We start from the raw sequence: 14,560 nt of genomic DNA, 5'->3' as shown, positions 1-14,560 counted from the left end.
GACACCGCTCTTATGGCAGAAAGTGAAGAAGAACTAAAGAGCCTCTTGATGAAAGTGAAAGAGGAGAGTGAAAAAGTTGGCTTAAAGCTCAACATTCAGAAAACGAAGATCATGGCATCCGGTCCCATCACTTCATGGCAGATAGATGGGGAAACAGTGGAAACTGAGACAGACTTTATTTTGGGGGCTCCAAAATCACTGCAGATGGTGACTGCAGCCATGAAATTAAAAGACGCTTACTCCTTGGAAGGAAAGTTATGACCAACCTAGACAGCATACTAAAAAGCAGAAACATTACTTTGCCAGCAAAGGTCCATCTAGTCGAGGCTATGGTTTTTCCAGTGGTCATGTATGGAATGTGAGAGTTGGGCTATAAAGAAAGCTGAGCGCTGAAGAATTGATGCTTTTGAACTATGGTGTTGGAGAAGACTCTTGAGAGTCCCTTGAACTGCAAGGAGATCCAATCAGTCCACTTAAACGAGATCAGTCCTGGGTGTTCATTGGAAGGACTGACGTTGAAGGTGAGGCTCCGGTACTTTGGCCACCTGATGCGAAGTGCTGACTCATTGGAAAAGACCCTGCTACTGGGAAAGATTGCAGGCAGGAGGAGAAGGGGACAGCAGAGGATGAGATAGTTGGATGGCATCATCAACTCTATGGACATGGGTTTGGGCGGACTCCGAAAGTTGTTTATGGACAGGGAGGCCTGGCGTGCTGCGGCTCATGGGGTCATAAAGAGTCGGACACGACTGGGTGACTGAACTGAACTGAAACCTTTTTTCTTTTCTAGAGCAATTTTTTTTCTAATTTAGGAGGAAAAAATGCTTTTAGAAATCAAATTGCAAAGATCTGAAGAAGGATCAGGATGGAGAAAAGAAAGAAAAACTTATCTGTAAAAACAGATTTAAGCAAGAATAGATAAAAATTTGATTAGTTAACATATCTGTGTCTTAGCGTCCCAGCTTGGGATAGTGATGAGAATTGCCACCTACTGTTTTTTTGTTGGGATGAAATCAATGAAGTATTTAAAGTGCTCAGAATAGTGAGTCTGCCACACAAAAAGCTACTCATTATCTTTATTATAGTGTTGCTGCTGTTACTGTTGTCTCCTCATTGCGAGCAGAAGAAGGCAGCAGGATGGACAATGGTGTAAGGTGGGAGATGGTTTAGGTCTCCACAGGCAAGAAGGACCCCTATAGGGTGGAGCAAAGAGGGAGCGGTGAGAGACTGGCAGGCTGTGTCCAATAAATCATCTGGTGACAGGGCCTGATCATCTCACGGGAGTTGAGCTCAAATGATGTCTTTCTCTTGCCACCTTTCGATTCTATTTTTCACTATATTGGCTGATGTCAGCAAGGATGGCTATCTGCAGCCCTGTGTGATGTGGGGATTACAGTCAATGTTTAAATAATCGGGTACCTCTATAGTCATTGCTCCAGAAAAAGTCCTGTGGAGAACTCATTCCATACTTAAGAGGAAGTTATATTGGATGTCATGGAAGGCTTTTATTCTTAGTGATCTAAGGTGATGTTCTACAGTCAGGAGCAATAACATACTGAATGAGAAGCAGTTTAAATATAATACTTTATTTAATTCTCATTGTATCCCTACCATGTGTGACCTATGATCCCTACTTACAGAGGAAGAAACTGAGGTTCAAGGATGCTGAATACCTTGCTCAAACATTATTTATTTAGGAATGGGCAAAACAAGTATTCAGACTCATGTACCTTGGCCCCTACAGCCAGTATTTTCTGCTGTACTCATGTTTCAGTAATCAATTAATGGGAGGAGATAAGGGGCTTTTGATTATAAGAAATATATTTTCATTCTTCCTTTTTCTTTTTTTCTTTAATTATACTCATGTTTAATCTCATTCTTGGTGGCTATAATTACTCATATAAACGGAGGACAACCATACCAAACATTTAAGATATGTTTAAATGATGCACGTATTATTGGGTAGAATGTGAAAACTTAAACATGGTAATACTGGTGACTGATGTTGCTTTAACTCCTCAAGTCAGTATTTACTGTGTGCTGCTGCTGCTGCTAAGTCCCTTCAGTCGTGTCCGACTCTGTGCGACCCCATAGATGGCAGCCCACCAGGCTCCCCCGTCCCTGGGATTCTCCAGGCAAGAATACTGGAGTGGGTTGTCATCTCCTTCTCCAAGGCATGAAAGTGAAAAGTGAAAGTGAAGTCGCTCAGTTGTGTCGGACTCTTCACGACCCCATGGACTGCCGCCTACCAGGCTCCTCTGCCCATGGGATTTTCCAGGCAAGAGTACGGGAGTAGGGTGCCATTGCCTTCTCCATTTACTGTGTAGATATGAGAAAATCTTTGCCAAAGGCCCACAGAGTACCTTTCAGATGCAAAATAAACCCAGAAACAGGTAGAAGTAGAAACACATATTTGATTATTAACAAAATAGCTACCTGACTCCTTATAAAACTGATTGTCAAGTATAAAAGACTAATCGTAGAAGACTAATTTGCATGCCTTTTTGAAAGAAAATATGGAAACTTTTTTTCTATACTAAGGTATTTTTAAAATTATTTTTCTAATTTGGTTCAGCACTCAGTACTTTTAAAACTGATGAGACAATTTAGCTTATTTGAGGAAATAAGTTATGAAAGCACATATTTTTGAAGAAACGCAGGGCTTCATATTTTAAATGCTGTCTTATTGAAATCATCTCATGGGAGTTTAGCTCAAATGATGTCTTTCCCTCGCTATCTTTTGATTCAAACCCTTCTAGCATGCAGAGCCCAGAGTCAAAGGCACTGAATAGTGAAGATCTTTTAGTTACAAGAAAACTTGACCCATGCTTAGCTTGCCTAAATAAAAAGTCTACGAGTACAGAGGGTGTTTAGGACTTGGTCTCAGGCTTTGTGTGGGGGCAAGATGGCAAAAGGGGCCATAGAGCTTACATCCTTGCAGGTTTCAGAGGCTGATCCACTTCTTCAATAGCCCAAACAATATTCTCTGAATTGACTCTCAAAGGCTTTCATGACCTTGACCGAATCCCTAGGTCAGTCACTGTTATATCTCCGAAGCCAGTGTCAGCTTCAGCAGGATGCTATGGACCAAAAGTGAGAATAATGGTGGTGGTGGTGCTCCCCCAAAGGAAACTGGTAAGGTTATCAGGTGGAGTATAAGGGCATATTGAATGGCAGGATGTTATCCGTATACCATAGGCACTGTGAAAATACCCGTGGACAGGCTAATTATGGAGCTTTACAATCCATGTCATCTTGGGGATTACCATAGAAAACTGCCCAGAAGGTCTAATGGGATGTGTTGATGGTCTATAATTTTCTTAAGGTTAACTGGCCGCAGATTAAGTCACACTGGCCCATTGCGTCTTCCTTGGGTTACTGGTAAGTCTCTGTGGAATTTCTACCCAGCAATAATTATATGTAGATCCAGATAATAGTGGGCAGGTACACATTTGGAGCAAAGAAGTAGTTCTGTGAGAAAATGTGAGGAGGAATGATAGTCACTGTGGATTCCACCTGGAGTACAGGGGCAGGCGCAAGGATTTTTGTTTTCAAAGACCCAAAACCTCTGTGGGAAAAGATAAACATCTCTGTCAACAGGGGACCAGGAATCATTTGCTTTTGCCTTGAAGGCTTTTTCCTCCATCCATTAGCAATCTTGGTTGGTTTTGTTCAATAAAATCTTAATGCCTATCTGTTTCATTTAACTCAAGTAGATACAAAAAACTCCACCAGATAACCTTGAAATACCCAATGAACTTCTTAATTCAGTAACACACACTACACCTCAGTTGTAGCCAATGAATTGCTTGGTATTTGGAAAATACAGATTAAAAAAAAGTAAACAATGGGTACTGGCCCAATTTTGCAGAGGAAGAAATTAAAACAATATCAAATCACCCAATTAATTAAGATCCCTTATATAGTGCTAGTATTGAAGATGATGCCAGGTTATCAGATATTATTTTGAGTAAATATCACTCATGAAATTAGAAGTTTTAAATTGGAAGGAATAATAAAATAACACACCCAGTTGGTAAGTGTTTTCCATGTGAACTGTGAGACGAGAGGCATCTTCAGGCTGGCAAGGTTCATCCATATAAGACACTGTACTCACAGAGCTAAAAGCAAGGAGAAAGCAAATTTTAACAGTTATGATAACAATGGTAACAACACACAATGTTGCTTTTAGCAAAAAAGTTATAAGTTTTTCCTCTAAAAAAATTTCAGGCAAGTCTCATGTATATATATCCCAGTAAAATATTTAAAGTCTAAAACATTTTAGAGATGGAAATATTACTGGAGTAGAGAAGTTACTTGGAACAAGTCTCAATATAGTGGTAGAAACCCAGTTCAGTGCCTGGGGCCTTTGATTATCATGAAAGTATTCATGGATTGTTCCATTCGCAGGGTAACAGAGTTTGTACAGTGGGCCCTCCACATCTGTGGATTCTAGAGTTATGGATTTTGTTTGGTTAAATCCATGGATATGGAACCCGTGGGTAAGGAGGGCCACCTGTATTTCGCCATTTTATATAAGGGACTTGGGCTTCCCTGGTGACTCAGTGGTTAAGAACCTGCCTACTAATGCAGAAGATGCAGGTTTGATCCCTGGGTCGGGAAGATCTTCTGGAGCAGGAAATGGCAACCCACTCTAGTATACTTGCCTGGAAAATCCCATGGACAGAGTGGCCTGGTGGGTTACAGTCCATGGGGTTGCAAAAGAGTTGGATATGACTTAGTAACTAAACAACAAAAATAAGAAACTTGAGCATCCACAGATTTTGATACCCACAGGGGCTTCTGGAACCAGTGTTCAATAGATACCGAGGGATGCCTGTATGTGTTTTGAAAGCTATTGGCAGTATATATGCTTAACGTTACTCTCTCCATATACACTTTGTTGTTGTTCAGTCACCCAGTTGTGTCTGACATTTTGCGACCCCATGGACTGCAGCATGCCAGGCCTCTCTGTCCCTCACCATCTCCCCAAGTTCGCCCAAATTCACGTTCATTGCATTGGTGATGCCATCCAGTCATCTCATCCTCTGACCCCTCTTATCCTTCTGCTCTCAATCTTCTTCATATATACTACTGTATGTAAAATAGATAGACAATGGAAATTTGCTGTATAACTCAGGGAACTCAAATTGGGGCTCTGTAACAACCTAGAGGGGTGGGAAAGGGTGGGAGGTGGGAGAGAGGTTAAAGGAGGGGACATATGTACATCTATGGCTAATTTATGTTGATATATGGCAGAAATCAAACCAACATTGTAAAGCAAATTATCAATTAAAAATAAATTTTTAAAAAGGAGACTGTCTCAAAAACAAACAACTATTGGCAATTACTTCTATGACAGGTGCAAAGGCTTTCCTCAAAGTGGACAAAACTCACAAAGGGACTGGGGATTATACAGGGAAGCTTAAAATGTTGGGAAACAAGTTCTCTACATACATGGGGGATTATAAAGAGTTTATTATTAAATGTACCTCACAAAATCCCTTTAGCAGAAGAAAGAAAACTGAGAAACCCCTCTACATGATGACAGAAACCGCAATTCACCCAAACTATCATAATCAATAAGCATCAATCACCCTTTCAACAGTAAGAAAGGGTTTTGGCTTGGTTACCAAGGCAATATAAGCTTATCCAGGTGCTGAACAGGAGACCCAAGTGAAGAGGAACTCCTAAAGGCCCTACAGCACTGCTTAATGAGAGGAAATTCAGCTGTCACTAAAGGCAGTCTCAGGTCTCTACCCCAATAATCTCCACCTGTGAAAATGGAGGTTAAACAGATGTCATTTCAAAGGAGATGAGATAATAGTGTGTGTGTGTGTGTGCGTGTGTGCTTTCAGAGTGACTACTTTTCTAAGAGGCTACATTTTTGCTTTAATTAAATGAGAATAGGATATTTGTTCTTAATCTTTGGGGCTTTTTTTTCCTCTCTGCAAGGAGTTTTAAATACTTAATTCTGAGGTGTTGGGAATTCGTGAGCTTCTTGCAAATTGCTATTTTAAGAAAATCATGGACATTAAATTTTAAAAATCCTTTAATACAATACAATTTACACAATAAGGTTTACCCATCTAGCCCAAGAAAGTGATGCAAGACATTATTATGGCTGCTTTTCCATGAGGGATTTCTGGATTAGAGTTAGTCTTCTTTCTTGTAACACCTGCTTTCCTCAATTTTCTGCTGCCCTTTGAAGTAGCAACCAACCTGTTTAGCCACACTGGCTGCAGGTGTTGCGGGCAGCACCAAAGTGATAGCTTCTGCTTAGAAAACCCAATGTTGCATAAGCCCCTTGATTCTAAGATAAGCCAGGCTGCCCCAATATTGTATATGCTACTTTTTATTTTCAAAACATTTTCCATCAATTATCTCATTTTATCTTTAAAATATTCCCTTTACGTAAGTAAGAAAGACATTTTTCTGCCCATTTCAGTGATAAAGAGAACTAGACAAAGGGCTTAATGCCATACATAAAGGAAAAGCAGACTTGAATTTCACATATCCTATTTACCTCTCAGTGACAAAGTTTTACATATGATCATATCTGATAGAATGGAAATAGGGGCAATGACTTCCTGAAATAATTAATTGCTGCAATTAAAATTTACCTTGCACAAACATATAAAGACCCTATTTTTTCTCTACAAAACACCATATTAAAAACTCACAGAAGAAGTTATAGGTAAAAATTCTGAGAGAATTAATGCAACTAATTCAAACAGCAGGGGCCTGTTTATAACTGTTGTATAGATATGATGGCAAGAGCTCAGGAGCTATCTTGGCTCTTGGGATGACCTTATGGATAATGGAACAAAAGCTAGAAAACTAGGTTCCTGAACTATTTTTTCCAGACTTTTTTTTTTAATGCAAGAGAAAATATATTTCTATTTTGTTTAAGCCAATGTTTTTTATAAAAATATTATAAGAAGCATTAGATATAACTGATACAGAGTTTGGAAGTAGGATGTCATAATTAACAGAGCACAAAACTTGGAGTTAATTTTGTGAAAGAGATGGGGCTTTCAGGAATGAGATTTCAGATATTTTGCTGAAAACCTGGCTTCCTTTATCATGCAGAAGGAAGATATTAGTCTATTGATTTCTGTACACTGGAAAGACAAAAACTTCAAGGAAAGTTATAGGAAAATTTTACTTAAAAAAAATCCTATTCATGATATCTTTTGAAACTGATACCTGAGAGTTCTCACATTAGAAGGAGATCGTTTGGAAAAAGGGAGAGAGAAAAGAGAATAATATGCTGAACAGAAAAAATACGATATCTACTGCTTGAAAAAGACAAAAGAAGACATAAAATATTAAAAATACTTGCTGTTATCAATGTCAGTTCAGAACATTGACTCAGAAGGACTTGTACATATTTCCTGTTGGTAAACAGCTTTATTCAAGCCCTCTGAAAATTTTTAAGATAAAAATGTGAGATGCTTCAAAGAGCAAATTTGTCACTTTAATTACCGGTACTGTATCACAGCACAACAAATTTACTGTGTATATTTCACAGTGTTACAAGAGGATGAATTTCAGTCATCTATGACCAGGCCTTCCCTAGTTTATAATAATAATCTTTTTAGATACCTGATCTCACCCAAATGGAATGCTATAGTTGATTTTTTTAATTTGAAAAATGTTTTTGCTGTCTATGTGTTTCATGAGTGTGTTGCATTTATGGAGGAAAAGGATTTCAACTGGCAAAATGTATCCACGAGAGTTGTAAAGTTTTAGGAAAGAAGGTAGGTTTTAGTAAAATCAGGAAAACTGAAAATCTGGAATAAGCTGCTGGTAAAAACACTGAAGAAATCAACTAATATTATTCTAGAGAAAAGAGTAACAATTTGTATTCAGTGTAAATATCAGTTAATACTTTGAATCACATATACTATCGCTCAGAATAGACTTGGAATTAGCCTGAATGTGGAAACAGCTGCATGAAATTTGTCCACAGTAACAAAAGTAATCCTCCTACATCGTATATGTGTGTGTGTGCTCAGCAGCTGAGTCATGTCTGACTCTTTATGATTCTATGGATTGTAGGCTCCCCTGTCCATGGGATTTTCCTGGCAAGAATACTGGAGCCAGTTGCCATTTCCTCCTCCACAGGATCTGCCCTACCCAGGGGTTGAACCCGCGTCACTTAAGTCTCCTGCATTGTAGGCAGATTTTTTACTGCTGAGCCACCAGGGAAATCCATATTGTATATAACCCTCCTGTATTGTAACTGACTGACGTTGGAAACGTCCCACGCCAACCCAAGAGCCTGCGTTCTGATTATGCAGAAAAGAGCCCCACACAAAATAGCTAAGGAGTTAGAATGTTTATATTTTTCATGAAATTCAGTTTTCCTGAAGACATCTTACAAATTTGCATGCTGACCATTTCTTGAATTAAACAGAATACAAGGCATGTCTTATTTTTATGATGGTTGGAGATAGAAAAATAATGTCAATTAAATCTCACCAGCTATAATACCATCTAATTATTATTAAGAATTCATTTCCAGCTGTTGCTACTGACATTATTAAGTGTTTTGAAGCTGTAGTAAGATATAATATTTGAATAGATAGCTCAGCCTTGTAGTTATTAGTTTAGTAGTTTAAGAAGGTCAGACTATCATCTCGTTCTTCAATTTGTAACTGTGAAAGGCTTCAAAGTACCATATTTTGAATGGTATCATAGCATTAGCCTTTTTAAAAAATCTGTTATTAAAGTCATGTGCTGCCTCCCAGTGGAGATATTTCAGAGTGCACAGAGAAAAAGAAGGCTTCAGGGTATAAACGTGTACATTTTTATTTTCTTCATTCTTTCAACAGATATTTATTGCCCATAACATGGCAGGCAAAGTGAGAAGTACTGGTAAAATTTTTTTAAAAATGAGAGTCCCTGTGCTAGAGAAACAAGATGTAGAAAATAAAATATGCATTGAAACTCACTTGGGAACTTTCTACCTCAAACGTCTATTGATATTTTTATGAATGTTATGCTTAAGATCAAAAGCATAACAAGTCTTCCCCCATCAGTGGAAGGTACAAGTTGTCTGTTAAGGTGATTTAGTTGTGTGGCTATTTAGTTTGTAGCAAGGTTGCCAGTACTTTGGCCATCTGATGCAAAGAGCCAGTTCACTAGAGAAGACCCTGATGCTGAGAAAGATTGAAGGCAGGAGGAGAAGGGATGACAGAGGATGAGATGGTTGGATGGCATCACTGACTCAATTGAAATGAGTTTGAACAAACTCAGGGAGATAATGAAGGACAGGGAAGCCTGGCATGTAATAGTCCATGGGGTCACAGAGTTGGACATGACTTAACATCAGACTGAACAAAAACAAAGGTTGCCAGACTTTTACATAGTTTTGAGATATTTTATTCACATTATTGGTCCTATCTTACAAGAGAAAGGTTATAATGGAGACAAAAGTCAAGAAATATTTCCAAAAATCAAAGAGGAGATAAAATGCCATGGTATGTGTTCCCGAGGGATACATATTTTAGGAGGAGGGATGATTTTGAAGGACAAAGAATGAACCATGCAACCTGTGAAAATTCTAGCTCTGGAGTGATTGATCCAGGAAAGGTGACCGACAAAGTAGAACAATTTTGAGTGGGTGAATAGAAAGTCAGAGTTTGTGTCTGAAGCCCATTGATGAATCCCTTCATCCAAGAGAAGGTGAGGTTAAGATCAAGAGCAGCTGATGAAACTTGTGATGCAGCTCCTGGATGAATGCACAGTTCACAGTTCAAAGTCACATTACCCTTGGCAATCATCAGAGAGGTGAGGCTGAGAGCATGGGTGCCATGGTTACCTTTGCAACCCCATGGAGATCATCTAACCCAACAAAGGTTCAATACAAATGATGATGTTCTTCTTTTTCTTTTTTAAATAGGTGAACAATGGAAGGTTTCAGCAAGAAAGTAACATATAACTTGTTTTTAAAATTTGAACAAAAATTTTTTTTTTTCTCTAAATGTATCTTATGTCTGCAAGATGAAAGCTCTCTGTTACTCTGGACTTAACACATACACGGACCTGTGGACCTAACCCGTTTGTGTTCAGGAACTGGTGGTGGTGGTGGCGGCAGTTTAGTCGCTAAGTTGTGTCCGACTCTTGCGACCCCATGGAGTGTAGCCCCCTAGGCTCCTCTGTCCATGGGATTCTCTAGGTAAGAATATTGGAGTGGGTTGCCATTTCCTTCTCCAGGGGATCTTCCCGACCCAGGATTTAACCTGGGTCTCCTGCATTGCAGGCAGATTCTTTACCAACTGAGCTACGAGGGAATAATATAATAATTATGCATTCTACCATCAAAAAATATTTATTAAGTGATGGCTATGTGCCAGGTACCATTCTAGGTCCTTGGGATGCAGAAAAAAAAACCCATAAACAAAACAAATTAACAATCAAACTAAGATCTCTACCCTTATGGAACCTAGTGAGAAGAGACGGAAAGAATATAATAAAATACTAAACAAGTTGTTTAGTTGCTAAGTCATATCCTACTCTTTTGCAACCCCATGGACTATAGCCTTCCAGGCTCCTCTGTCTATGGGGTTTCCCAGGCAAGAATAGTGGAGGGGGTTGCCATTTCCTTCTCCAGGGGATCTTCCTGACCCAGGGATCAAACCCATGTCTCCTGCAATGGCAGGCACATTCTTTACCACTGAGCCACCAGGGAAGCCCATAAGCACTCGCTCAGTAGTGTCTGACTCTTTGTGACCCGTGGACTGTAGCCTACCAGGCTTCTCTGTCTGTGGGATTCTCCAGGCAAGAGTACTGGAGTGGGTTGCCATTTCCTTCTCCAGGAGATCTTCCCAACCCAGGGATTGAACCCAGGTCTCCCGCATTGCAGGCAGATGCTTTACCATCTGAGCCACCAGGGAAGCTCATATACTGTGTTAGATGATAAATGCTACATGGAAAAGGAGATATTTGTTAAGGGAGGCTGGAAGCGGATGGGAGAGAGGTGGTTGTGTTTTATTTTAAACAGAATGATCAAGATATATCTCCCTGAGCCAAGAGTTGGAGGAGGTGAGGAAATGAGCCATGTGGATGTTGGAGGGAAGGGTGTGTCAGAGGGAGGGAAAAGCACATGCACAGACTTTGAGGCAGAAGGCTGCCTGGTATTTCTGAAGAAGTGCCTACAGGCCAGAATAGCTGGCGAGGAGGGAGCAAGCAGGAAGGTGGAAGGATGGGGTTTCCAATGAGTCAGGTAGCTGAACCATGTAGAGTTTTGTGGGCCATCTTAAAACCTTGGCTTTTACTTTGATAAAGTGGGAGCCTTTATAGAGTTTTGAGCAGAATAATAGCAAAATCTACTTTATATTTTACAATAACTCCAAACGCTCTGTCGAGAACAGGCTGGTATCCCTGTAAACACAGGGATTCCAGTTAGAAAGCTTTTATGGTAATCTAGGCTAGAGACGCAGAGAAGGCAATGGCACACCACTCCAATACTCTTGCCTGGAAAATCCCATGGACGGAGGAGCTTGGTGGGCTGAAGTCCATGGGGTCGCGAAGAGTCAGACATGACTGAGCGACTTCACTTTCACTTTTCACTTTCATGCATTGGAGAAGGAAATGGCAACCCACTCCAGTGTTGTTGCCTGGAGAATCCCAGGGATGGGGGAGCCTGGTGGGCTGCCGTCTATGGGGTTGCACAGAGTCGGACATGACTGAAGCGACTTTGCAGCAGCAGCAGCAGCAGGCTAGAGATGGCAGTGCCTGCTATGAATGAAACGGTCTCTTTGAAATTCATAGGTTGAAGCCTTAACACCCCCATGTGAGTGTATTGGAAATAGGGCCTTTAAGGAGGTGATGAAGGTTAAATGAAGCCTTAAAGGTGAAGCCCTACACTGATAGAACCTGGGACCTTATATAAGAGGAAGATATAGCAGGGTTCTCTCCTCCATGCAAAGACACAGTGAAAAGATGGCCATCTGCAAGTCAGGAAGCTGGCCGTCACCAGAACCTAACCCAGCTGGCATGTTGATTTCAGATTTCCAGCCTCCAAGACTGTGTGGCTTACACAACAGAAGTCTGCTGTTTCACAGTTCTGGGGGCTAGAAGTTTGAGAATTGGTGTTGGCTGGATTGTTGGCTGACTTCTGAGAGTCGTGAGAGAAGGATCTGTTCTAGGCCTCTCTCCTTAGATGGTGGATGGCTGTCCCCTCCCTGTAACTCATTTCCTTCCAACTCTGTTTGTGTCCAAGTTGCCTTTTCTTACAAGGACACCAGATTCATCGGATTAGAACCCACCCTAATGAACACATTTAAACTTAATTACCTCTTTAAAGACCCTGTTTCCAACTAAGATCACATTCCGAGGTTTGCGGACTAGGACTTCAACATATGAATTTGGCAGGAGTAGTGGGGTATACAATTTAGCCCACAACAAATACAAATACTTTCATGAGATCTCCAAGTTCTAGAGTCAGAGAATCACAGATTATTTGCTCTGATATCTGGGAACTGTGATACTCTGGCCAGTCACTCTACCACACAAAAACCTTAATTTCCTCAATATATAAGGAAAATAGGGAATTTATATCCCTATTTTTTTCTAAGTAATGTTAGATTTCTTCTCTGAACGCCTATATAAGCTTTTATTCCCACTAGCCATGCCAACATTTGATATTAGTCTACCTTCTCATATTTTGCCATTTGGATGGGTGAAATATGGTATCTTGTTTCAATTTTTTGAAGCATTTTTCTCATTCCAAGTGAATTTAAGCAACTCTTCACATTCTGCTTTGCCATTTTGGCTTTGCTTCTGTAAATTGCTATTTATCTCTTTTGATGATTTAAAAATTGTTTTCCTGTTTTTTTTTTTAATTGTTAATGTGCATAAATTTACAAATATACATCTTTTACTGGCCTATAAACTGTGTCTATTGTATTATTTTTTGAAGAGAAATGCTAAATTTTAATATAATTGTATTTATCATTTTTCTCTTTTTGCTTTATGGTTTTAGTTTTTCACTTTGGAACTTAAGAAATCTTTCCTTCCCAAAGAACACAAAGATATTTTATACTTTTTTTCTATTAGCTTCATATCTTTCCACATTTCAGGCTTCCACCTAGAGTCTACAATTTAATTGGTGTAAGAATTCAGCTTCATTTTTTCCCCTTCATAGAGTAAGCTAGCTTTCTCCCAAAACAATCTATTAAAAACCCAGCATTTCTCCTTGTTCACATACTATGTTCTATATATTCATAGGTCTAGTTCTAAAGTTTCTATGTGTTCCATTGATCTATTTGTCTGTTCTTATACCTGTTTGTTTATTCCTACACTTATTATTTTTACTTACTACAGCTTTGTGGTATATCATATCTGATAGAGTAAATTCCTCTTCTATGTTCATTCTTCAAAGTTAACTTAGTTACTCAGAATTCTTATTTATAAAATTTAGAAATGCTTTATTGAGCTTCTCAAAAAGTACAAATGGGTTTTGATTGAGATATATTGCATTTGTAAATTAATTTGAGAACTACTGATGTGTTTTGGTGTTAAGCAGCTTCACCTATGAATTATTTCTGCAGTAATTCGTATCTTCCTTAATGGGAATGCCTTTACCTGGAATCACATTCCCAGGACAGTTTTCACAAAGATATCAATGCAGGGTTTTGCACAAAGATGTCCCACATGGGACTGTATATCTTGGCAGGGAGTGAAAGCCAATTTGGGTGTTCATCCCTAGGGAAATGTGTAAGAACATATGTGATGCAAATATCAAGGACTACTATGCAGCATTAAGAAGCAAAGAGCTAGATATCCATAGTGACATGGGTAAATATGAAAAATAAAAATGTTGAATGAGGTATGAGATTGAGAAAACAAAATGAGGTTTATAGCACAATAGCATTCATGTCTTTGTTAAGTACTTGTTCTGTAATGTTTTATGAGAGTCAGTCCCAGGTGGTGCTAGTGGTAAAGAACCCGCCTGGCAATGCAGGAGACAAAAAAGATGCAGGCTTGCTTGCTGGGTCGGGAAGATCCCCTGGAGAAGCAAATGGCAACCCACTCCAGTGTTCTTGCCTGGAAAATCCATGGACATAGGAGCCTAGTGGGGTTCAGTACATAGGGTCATAAGAGTGGGACACAACTGAAGTGAATTAGCACACAGCACTGGTGAAGTCACAAAGGGAGTCAGAGAAGGGGTTCATGAAAATACAGTTTATTATATTCACAGGTCCTAGACAGGAGAGACATGACCTGCCACACAAGACCATGTGGAAAAACACTACAGGATCAGTGAGCAGAAGACAGGATTGGGGTTCCCCAGGGAAAGGCAAAGTTGTGCAGGAGAAACAGTGCAGGACTGGCGAGTCTGAATAATTCCAGCGAGCTCTAAGCTAAAGGTCTGTCTAGTCAAGGCTATGGTTTTTCCTGTGGTCATGTATGGATGTGAGAGTTGGACTGTGAAGAAGGCTGAGCACCGAAGAATTGATGCTTTTGAACTGTGGTGTTGGAGAAGACTCTTGAGAGTCCCTTGGACTGCAAGGAGACCCAACCAGTCCATTCTGAAGATCAGCCCTGG

General features: G+C 39.7%; 1 protein-coding gene across 1 annotated transcript in view; it reads right to left on the bottom strand.

Moving 5' to 3' along the window:
* The window catches only part of TCTEX1D1 (Tctex1 domain containing 1), a 28,226-nt gene that overhangs the window by 5,252 nt on the left and 8,414 nt on the right, over positions 1 to 14,560 (bottom strand). Inside the window, exon 3 of the mRNA XM_010850277.1 lies at positions 4,030 to 4,121. Coding sequence (XP_010848579.1) covers positions 4,030 to 4,121 — 92 coding nt within the window. The remainder of the gene's footprint in view (positions 1 to 4,029; positions 4,122 to 14,560) is intronic.

This window comes from Bison bison, unplaced genomic scaffold (genome assembly GCF_000754665.1).
Source record: "Bison bison bison isolate TAMUID 2011002044 unplaced genomic scaffold, Bison_UMD1.0 scf7180017864290, whole genome shotgun sequence".
In the NCBI taxonomy this organism is placed as follows: Eukaryota; Metazoa; Chordata; class Mammalia; order Artiodactyla; family Bovidae; genus Bison; species Bison bison.
Note: the sequence above shows the minus strand (reverse complement) of the source record. Positions and strands in the feature narration are given on the sequence as shown.